The 9,678-nt window shown below is 48.2% G+C and overlaps 1 protein-coding gene across 7 annotated transcripts in view; it reads right to left on the reverse strand.

Moving 5' to 3' along the window:
• Nucleotides 1-9,678, reverse strand: part of AHRR (aryl hydrocarbon receptor repressor) — an 84,385-nt gene that overhangs the window by 9,954 nt on the left and 64,753 nt on the right. For 2 of the 7 annotated variants that reach the window (XM_025867515.2, XM_025867514.2), the window contains exons 5-6: nucleotides 7,770-7,859; nucleotides 1,121-1,250 (exon numbers count right to left, since the gene is read on the reverse strand). The exons of 1 other annotated variant lie outside the window; for it this stretch is intronic. In XM_025867515.2, the coding sequence (XP_025723300.1) occupies nucleotides 1,121-1,250; nucleotides 7,770-7,859 (220 nt within the window). Of the gene's footprint in view, nucleotides 1-1,120; nucleotides 1,251-1,486; nucleotides 1,548-2,221; nucleotides 2,304-7,769; nucleotides 7,860-9,678 lie in introns of those variants that run through there. 4 more of the 7 variants (XM_073891127.1, XM_073891128.1, XM_073891131.1 and 1 more) reach the window with 3 other exon arrangements.

Raw genomic sequence — 9,678 nt, forward strand, 5'->3', positions numbered from 1 at the left:
CACAGCCCACACACATCCCATCACGCGCACACACACAGCCCACACGCGTCCTGCCGTGCACACACAGCACCCACACCCCCTCTCCCACACCCTGCACACAGCCCACACACATCCCGTCACGCACACACACACCCTGCACACATACCCTGCCACAGACATGCCCACACACACCCCTGTCCCCCCGCATGCACACACCTGCCACACACACCCATCCCGCATCCCCCACATGCCCCCACCACATGCCCGCCCCGTCCCTTGCACGCACACACACACATGCGTGCGTGTCCCCCTGAGTACCACTGGCCTCCGCCTCTGCTCCCCGCCCACCCTCTTCCCGACAGAGATAGTTGCTCTGACAAATTTTGCCTTCATTGTTCTCTGCCCTTAAAAATACCATCTCAGGACAACTGCACGTATGACTGTGACCCTGTTGTCCAGTTTTGTTTTGAGCTTTATAAAATGATATTGCATATTGGCACCCAGGGTTTTCTTTTTCACTCAGCTTTGCGAGGTAAATCATGCTGTTACCTGAGATTGTGGGAGAAGCTTTTCTTGAATTGTTTACAACTTTGGGGGAAGTGTGTGGAAGAGCTGGGACCCCCCCAGTGGACACCACCCCTCCCCTTGGCCTCCCATCTGCTCCACTACCCCTCACAGAGGTGGGTGCTTGCCGCATGTGTCCTGATGGGGCAGGGGCCGTAGACCTGGAGGAAACCCTTTGCAGGGGGGCTTGCCCACAAGGGGCAGTGTCTCTGAGCAGACAATAATCTTTAGGCCTTTTTTCAGGTAAATCTAATATGGGCCAAAGGAATTTCCTGGAAGATGTGCATCTTGAGGGGGAGTTTGCAAAATGAGAGATAAGTACTGTAGCTTCTTGTGAAGTGGTCTCATGCTCCAGCCAAGCCACATGCACGCAGGAACCAGAGAGCTGAGTGCGGACCCCTGCAGAGGGGAGGGGTGTGTGGGAGGGGGTCCCCGAAGGAGAGAAATGTCAGGCACTGCATTCAGTGTGAAGCAAAGGCAGATGACAAAGCATGATGGAAATTTCTCAGAGGCATCCACACGTTTACACGAACCGTTCCAAGTCTTGGTTAGACCCACAGAAGACCCAAAGACCCACCTGTCTCTGAGTGCAGGGGCTGCCCAAACACCACGTGGGGAGGGTCCATGGCCCAGTGGAGCTGCCGGCAGAAGTCCTGGCGGTCATCCACGTGGATATAGTCGTAAATGTTTTGGTGCATCACATCCGTCTGCAACATTGTTTTAAACTAAGTGAATCTGCATGCTTTTTATTCCAGTGATTAATAATTGCAAAACCTGTCTCACTCACTGCCCTCTAAAGATGTCTCATGGGAAAGGCAGGAGTTTGGCATTTGACTCATGCGAGGCCCCCCAGCCCCCAGCCTCCCACTCACCCAGGCAGTGCTCTCGGGGGACAGAGCAGGAGGCTCGGAGACCAAACACCTTCTGGGTCCAGGATACTCACTTTTCTCCAGGACTCCGAGAGCTCATCAAGCTGTGTGTTTATGATGTGGGCACTTTTCATCCTATCACAAAAGTTTATTAGGAAAGCCTCCCTGAGAAGTGAGGTGGGAACTGCCAGGTGAGACCAGAGTCACAAGGTGAGACAGGAGCTGCCAGGTGAGCTGGGAAGCATCAGAGCAGATGAGAGCCTGGCCAGGCCTCCTGGCCAGTGACTTCCTTCATCCCAGCACTTCCAGGCCTGGCTGCTGCTTCCTTCTACAATGCTACAAGGACTGCTGGTCTCCTGCCCTCTCTCTGGTCCTTTGTCCTCCCACCTACTTGAGCCCTGAACACAGAGGCCGACCCTCGAAGGCACCAGGTCTACACTGAGAAGCTGCACTTCAGGGTGCAGAGGCCACAACTGGGAGCTACAGAGACCGGTTTCTGAGGAACATGACTATTGGGATGGTCAGCAGAAGTGTTCTCAGAGGGTGGTGCACGTCTCCTCCTTACCTCCCCTTAACTGAACAGTGTCACCCATTATCCACACTGAGAGCCTGGCCCAACAACACCTGAATAACCTGGCAGGTGCCATTAGTGATCTCTTCGGAACGGGCCATTTCTAAGTTTGTGTCATTTCCCAACAGGATCATTACAATAATTAGATGGAGGGAAAGTTCCTGAAAAATCAAGACCAGAAATTGGTTACTTTTAAAGAAAGTAACTAGTAAATTCACCCAGACTGGATGAGACCTACCACGTTTTCAAGTGGCTGTACTCTTGCCTGAAACTCCATGCCTAGGGTTCATTGGGACCCCCAGATGTCAAACAAGATTCAACTGCAGGAAGGTAGAAAAGGGACATAATCGTAACTTGAAAGCTACTTGGTACTACAATCACCAGCGCATTCCTTAGTCCAAAGGGACTATGTTTTCAGAGAAGGAAGTGGTCAGAGAGGTCAGAATGCTTGTTGTCCTTGGTCATTGTCGTCTAGGGTCAGAGGCTCTGGACATGAACTTGGGGCCAATGGGCAGAAACTAACTCATAGTGAAAGTGGACGCACCAGGCTTTCCCTCCAGTTCAAGACCTGGTGGCTCCCCTCTCGCCTGCCTGCTCGTACCTCACCCGGAGGCCCTATGAGCACGAGTGCCCTTCCCACAGGGACACTTTCCTAATAATAATAATACTGAGATTCAGTGTGACATACAGGCTGAAAAGTGCCCAAATCAAAAGCATACAGTTGGAGGAGTGAGTTCTCAGTGTAACCAACACTCAGATCAGGAAACAGGACACAAAAGCTCCTCAGAACCCCCTTCCCTCTAGGGCGGCGGCCATGGTGCAGACGGCGCGTGCTGTAGGCTGGTTATGTTTGTAAACGGAACGCTGTTCTTCGATGTCTGTCCTCTTGTTCAACATCACAGTTGTAACGTTCACCCATGCCGTGTGTGTGGCAGCAGTTTCTCGTGCCCACAGGGTGAGTGTTTCCACCTGATTAACCCACTTGGCCCCTTCCACATGCCACTACTGTGTCTGAGTGCATCTCTGTTGGGTGCACACCTGGGTGGGTCGGGGGTGGCAGAGGGCCAGCCTTAGTAGACAACACCAAGCAACTTTCCAGAGTGAGTGCACAAGTATGCTGCTGCCACGGTGAATGCCAGGCCAGTCGCTTTACATTCTGGCTGGCATGTAGCCTTCCCAGCTGCCTTTATCTGAGCCGCTGTGGTGCATGTGTCACAGTTTCTCAGTGTGGTTTTTTTCTCACTGCCTGTCATAAAGCCCAGTGAAACTGTGCATCTTCTCACATATTTATTGGTCTTCAGGTGCAAGTGTGTGCATGTGTACACGTGTCATGTGGGTGTGCACATGTTGCCTTTTTTGGTCCTTCCCCCAGTTTGACTGCTGATTTTCCTGTTCTTCAACTGCTCTGGACATGGGTCCCCTACTGGGTGGGCTCTGCTGCCGACATCATCACTCCCTGGCCTGCCTTCCTGCTCTCTTAGTGGATCTAACGCAGCCGATTCATCAGTCTTTCCTCATGGGTGGGGTGTTGTCCTCATTATTCCTCACCGATCCCCTAACTCTGTCCTGAAGCTCCTAGAAACTTCTACCATCACCTGATATTTACTGTGCATGGTGTGAGGTAAGAGTCAGGATTCATTTTTTTCCATGTGGATCCAGTTCACCCAACTCCATTTGTTGACAAGACCACCACTTCCCCGCCACCAGGCAGTGCCCCCTCTGTTAGAACTCCCACACCCGTGCACACTGAGCTTCTGCCCTGAGCTTCCAGTTCTGTCCCGTGAGTCTGTTCATCAACCTTTGTGCCGACCCCACGCTGTCCCAGCAACTGGGTTTTACAGGAAGTCTTGTGTCCAGCACTTGAGTGCCCAGTAACCACCACTCTTGCCTCCTTGTTCTCTCTGGGTGGTCCTAGATAGTCTCAGCTCTCTGCATTCCCAAAAGCTTGTCCATTTCCACCTAAAAAGCTGCTCGGTTTTTATGTCATTACCTCTATAACATGATCTGACATCTTTATAATGATAATTGGAGCCCTCCAATTCACAAATATGGCATATCCTTCTGTTTGTCTGGTTCTTCTTTAAATTCTATAAATAATGTTTTCTATTTTCTTGTGAGGTACTGCATACCACTTGATTGACTCATTACTGGGAATTCCAGTGTTCTTCTATCCTGCTGTAGATGGATGGCATTTTCCCTTCTATAGTTTTGATGAAAGGAAAAGACCATGCTGACCTGTGAGCATGGGGTAATCATAGTTCCCATGGTGACTTAATAAACAGGCACTGTCATTCAGTTATTCTCTTGTGAGCTTTAATGGGTGACCCCACACTTTGTAGAATCCCAGAAAGGTGGGTGTCCCTGGATGCCCTGTTCATGTCTCCCCACACCTTAGTTAATTAATGGAAGGGATGTGTGGAATTAACATGCAAGAGGGGGTCTGTGGTTTAACCAAAACAGGAGACAGACCAACTAGGGGGAGGGCATAATAAAACTGGAAAAGATATTTCTGACTCAGACAAATTTACAGACATATAGATGTGAATATTTTTTAGTTTTGGGGAATAAAGGTATAATAATTAGTGTGGCATGACTGACTGCCCTTAGTCTCCCTTAATCTCCCAGAGTCTGCTCCCTACAAAGCAAGGTCAAGAAAAATAAACGGTGGGGAAATGTGACAAGTAATAGTAATTACAATAGTAATTGTTCAAATAGTGGGGCAAAAAACAAATAGTGGAAAAACAAACACAGCTCTGATCAAGTGAAGCCTTTATTTTAGCTCTAAACCATCATTTACGGAGTTAGGAATAAAACTATTACTAACTTTTACAAACCTCATTCCAGCAGTTGTCTTCTTTACTTTTTGTGCAAATTGTGTTACCTAGGCTGTTACCTAGCCTGTGGGACTCTTAACTGCTCCAGTGCCCTCACCCTGGTTCACCTGGGGAGTTTGCCCCCAACTGCCGGCCTTTGAGGGAATGGACCACTTCTTGAATTAATAAATGTAGACGGCAACTAAAATATGCATCTAAAACCTACTTGTTCATCACAAAGACTCCTGAACCTGAACATACTAAAATAATCAGTTCCCGACTTTTGTTAAGTATTTTGCACAAGAAGCTCACAACAGCACAAAGCTGTTCTAATATTTTCCCGAAATATTTTGCATAGAGGCAATGCCTGATTTAATGGCATTTGGAAACAATTTCCTCATAATAAAAGGCAAAACTTTATTTTACGTCTAACACTTGGTGGAAAATAACCAAGCTCCAAGAAAACAGAGAATCCAGGGAGTAAGTTTAGACCTGGGACCAAAGCTGCTCCTCAGGACACTTGCATTTATTACCAAAGCCACCCCCGGATTCTGGCTGAAGGCAGGCAGCTCTGGCTGTGTCTGGAGAATTCACAGGGCAATTCAGCAGACAGTGATAGGAACTGTAGGGAATTCTGACCATGGAAAAGGCGGACCAGACCCTGTTTTCCTAGATTTGACCCTGCACATGCAATCAAAAGGACAAAAAAAAAAAAAAAAGGATTCATCATTTGGGGGCTGGAATCATACCATGTCCACAGCCTGGCAGCAGCTATCAAGGGACCCCTGAGCTCTGTGTCGCACGAGGGGGCCCTATGGCCAGAGAGCTCGGCAACCCTGAGAGCACGTGCAGAAGGCTAAAGTGGGGAGGAAGGGCCTCAGGCCGCCACTCCGGGAGCTCATCTGTCTGGAGTGGGCGATGCATGCCCCACCACTTCAAATCTCCTGACACCTGCCCCACATGTCTTCAGGAGGTGGAGATGGACACAAGGACACAGTGATGGGAGCCTTGTCGTCACCCACTGCCACGAGCAGCCAACAGGCAGCCTCCCCTGCAGCAGGGCTGGTGGTACGGATGCTTCCCCCTGACTGGCACCAGGTGGCTAATGCTCTGTCCAGTGCTCTGTATGTGGAGGAGGAAAAGGAGGCTCAGAGAGAGCAGAGCTGAGGCTCTACCCCCTGGTCTGACAGGGCAGTCCCAGGAGTGCCTCTTGGAGGTCACGCCCACCACGCTTCATCTACTCGCCACACGCTGGCCATATCTGTGGGGTCCTTGCCGGGGCTACACCTGCATGTGCTGCAGGGGCTGACCCAGGCCACGTGGTTGGCTATCGCCGCAGGCTGTCCTGTGGAAGAGCCAGTGGCAGAGAAGAGGCCTGGTCAGGAGAGGGTGTGTCAGCCATTCGGTCCTGGGTTCAGGCGGTAGGAAAGCAAATGCAGAGGTGGGTGTAAGAGGAATTGCTTCTCAGAATCATCTGTACGGTGACAGCCACTTAGGTTTTGGAAATGAGTCAAAATGACAGTTTTCATGGAAATTAGATCAAATGCTCCAATCAGCTTCAGGGGCCTCAGGCCAACTTGAATTTTCACATGTGTCAGGGACCCACATTCTCTGATCTTGGCTTCCACCACCCTTTGCTTCTGGGCACGCCCTGGATCTTCCACCCATCCAGTGAGATTTTTGTTATTAACTCCATGTACTGCCTCTAAGCTTCATTCATCACTTGGCTCTGATCCCGGATCCTGCACACATTTCCCCTCTGCTGGCAAAGGTACTCCCGGCACTGTAGGAGGGAGGTTGGGCCCCTCGAGTGCTGGCCACACCCAGCCCTGGACTCCCCACCATGGGTAGCCTCCCCGAAAGTCTGGCCAGCATCCCAGTGGGCAGTTTCCTGCTGGCTAGCCCTGGCCTGGGGCACCTCACTGACCTCTCCATCACCCAGAGGCCAAGGCCTCACCCTCACCAGTGAGGGCGTCTCCAGAATGTGCTCCTTGCTGGAGCGCCCAGCCTCCTGAGGGCTCCACCCTCTGTGCTCCTGTGTTACTAGTTAATGATCTTTATACTAGTATCCATTTTTTATATTAAGCCACTCAAATCACTTCACAATTTCTGCCTCCAAACAGGACCCTGACAGACACACTGTATGCCTCATTTTTCAAAGTTGTATTTTGTTCTCTCTCTAATCCGCCTATTTGTATGTTGAATGGAGTGTGTTCATAATTTTGCATGCTGAACCCCTCTTCAGAGGGGTATCTTTATGAGAACGGCTGTGGCCTTGCTGCTGAAGGGTCACATTTGTGTCTCCCTGAGGCCCCGAGATCTTACTTGTCCACCACTAGCTCTGGACTAGGGGGCCTGCACTATGCAAGAGTGTGAATTTGGATTTGGACTTCAGGCTCAAGCTTTGGATTTCTCTTCATTCCCTTCCCAGAGGCCAGGCAGAGAAGTTTCCTTTGCCCTCCCTGGCCATGGGTGGGGGGTTTTATTGCACCTTTTCTTGGAGGAGGATCCCAGTGTTTGATGGGCCTCAACCCCAGAGCCCTGCCCCAATGTCTGGAATCATCCAGTCTGGGCAGGCCTGGGGTAACGGACCAAATGAATTATCTGTGAATCAATAAGGGCATTTCCAGAACACGCTATTTCCTGAATGTGCCCCAAATCTGAGGTTCCAGACAGTGATGCTACAGCAAGGAGAGGCGCCCTGGTGCTCACCAGCCCCTCACCTGAATGTGAGATGTGTGGTGGGGGCACAGGCAGCAAAATTCACTGCCCCGTACACTTGTGACACCCTGGACATTGTCACATCTCTGCACGACCTGGAACCCTAGACAAAGCCGGGGTGTGAAAATCCTTACCTGAGAAAAGCTCTGTGATAAGAAAAGCCCGATTTTGCAGATGTTTAAGGCTGGAAGACAGTAAGCATGTGCAAGACAGTGGAACCCACTGCATAGCAGGTCGAAGAGCTGTTTTTACCTGGTGGAAGCCCAGATAGTCCACGATTGTTGCTGAAGCATAAAATATCATGCCTTCTGCACTCACGACCAGGGCAAAGCCATCGAGAGACTAGAAGAGATAAGAACTCAAATTGGCTCCTGCATACATTCTCAAAATCCTCACAATGAGAAAGTGCAAGCATTGTTTTTGCTGAATTTTCAACCATTTCTTTTGTTTTGTAGTCTGTATCCATAACCTCCAGAAACACCCACTTTTAATTTATTTATGACAATTTTGCAACAGGTCCCAAGTTAGCAGATGACAGGGGAACTTGGTTCATCGTTTATAAGCCTCAAGACTGTTCTTCTTTTCCTAGTGATTATAAAACTTGTGTTTTACAAAATATAAATATCTTCATGACAAGATGAGACTCCACCAGTATCTGAGACATAACAGGAACCTTACTTCACCTACGTGGACTTTCTCTGTTCACGCACTGTCTTCCAGCCTATGTTCTGGTTTTCCTAAGAGTTTTTATCATGAAAAAATATTGAACTCCATCAAGTGTTATTCCTACATCTACTGAAATAATCACATAAAATTTGTCTATTAATGTGGCGACTTTGGTGATAGATTTCTGATGATGAATCATTCTTGTGTATTATGGGGTAAGCCTTATCATAATTTTATTTATTTTTTATTTTTTTAAGATTTTATTTATTTATTTGACAGAGAGAGACACAGCAAGAGAGGGAACACAAGCAGCGGGAGAGGGAGAGGGAGAAGCGGGCTTCCCGCGGAGCAGGGAGCCCGATGTGGGACTCGATCCCAGGACCCTGGGACCATGACCTGAGCCGAAGGCAGACCCTCAACGACTGAGCCACCCAGATGCCCCGCCGTATCATAATTTTAAATATGTTCTTGGGATTGACTCATTTCACTTAGGAGATATTCATCTATATTTAAAGAAAAGCTAGTCTATGAGCATCTCTCCTTATTTTGGTGTCAAGATCACCAGAAATGAGTCAGATCCCTCTCCCTCTTTCCCATTTCCTGAACCCGCTTTTTTGAGGCAAGGATAATCTGCTCTTTGAAAGTTTGGTTTCACTTCCAAGAGCATCCAGCTTGGGCACATTTTGGGGAGAGGGCAAGTGAAAAGGGGCAGATTTCAGCACCATATGTAATGGTTGTTAGCATATCCAGATTTTTAATTTTTTTCTTATATCAATTATAGCTTCTTAAAATATTTTTTATCAGTGCATCCATATCCTCTTGATTTTAAATTTGTTAATGTATGTTATTCATATTTTTATAATTATTAAATCTCAGTTGTATCCATACTTTTTGGGTGTGTGTGTTTCTAGAAAATTAGGGCATGTGACTGTGTTGTGCCTGATTTCAAGTCTTTATTTGAAAAGCAAGCTTTTTAGCCTCATCCCGCAAAGGCTTCCCAGAATCACCAGTAGTGAAGGTGCATAGGGGAGCACAGCCACTGGATTGCATGATCAATGAGCATTTCTTCCATCTATCTATCTACCCGTCTATTATCTTCTTCCTCCTTCTCACCATCATCATCATTATGATAAAGAAAATGACAGTTCATGCTGTGTGGGTCCTCATGAGTGTCAAGTGCCCTACCTGAAGTAGCTCATTCAATTCCGCATCACCTCCACGGGGCAAGAAGTTGTAACTCTACTTGGTCAGTGCAGAAGCTGGAGGTGAGGGAGGCACCCAGACAGTGGAGTTCATAATAATTTGTGTCTTTAAAATACAGACATTTAGAGACTTTAAATTAACTTCTATAGTTTGTGGTTATTAGCAATGTATTACAATACTTATTTCCCTTAATTATTGACCATGTGGGATACTCTTTCTTCCTTTCCCTTTCCTTTTCTTTGTCTTTCTTTCTTTCTTTCTTTCTTTCTTTCTTTCTTTCTTTCTTTCTTTC

Source organism: Callorhinus ursinus, unplaced genomic scaffold (genome assembly GCF_003265705.2).
Source record: "Callorhinus ursinus isolate GAN/ISIS: 27379988/994484 unplaced genomic scaffold, GSC_fseal_2.0 scaffold3, whole genome shotgun sequence".
In the NCBI taxonomy this organism is placed as follows: Eukaryota; Metazoa; Chordata; class Mammalia; order Carnivora; family Otariidae; genus Callorhinus; species Callorhinus ursinus.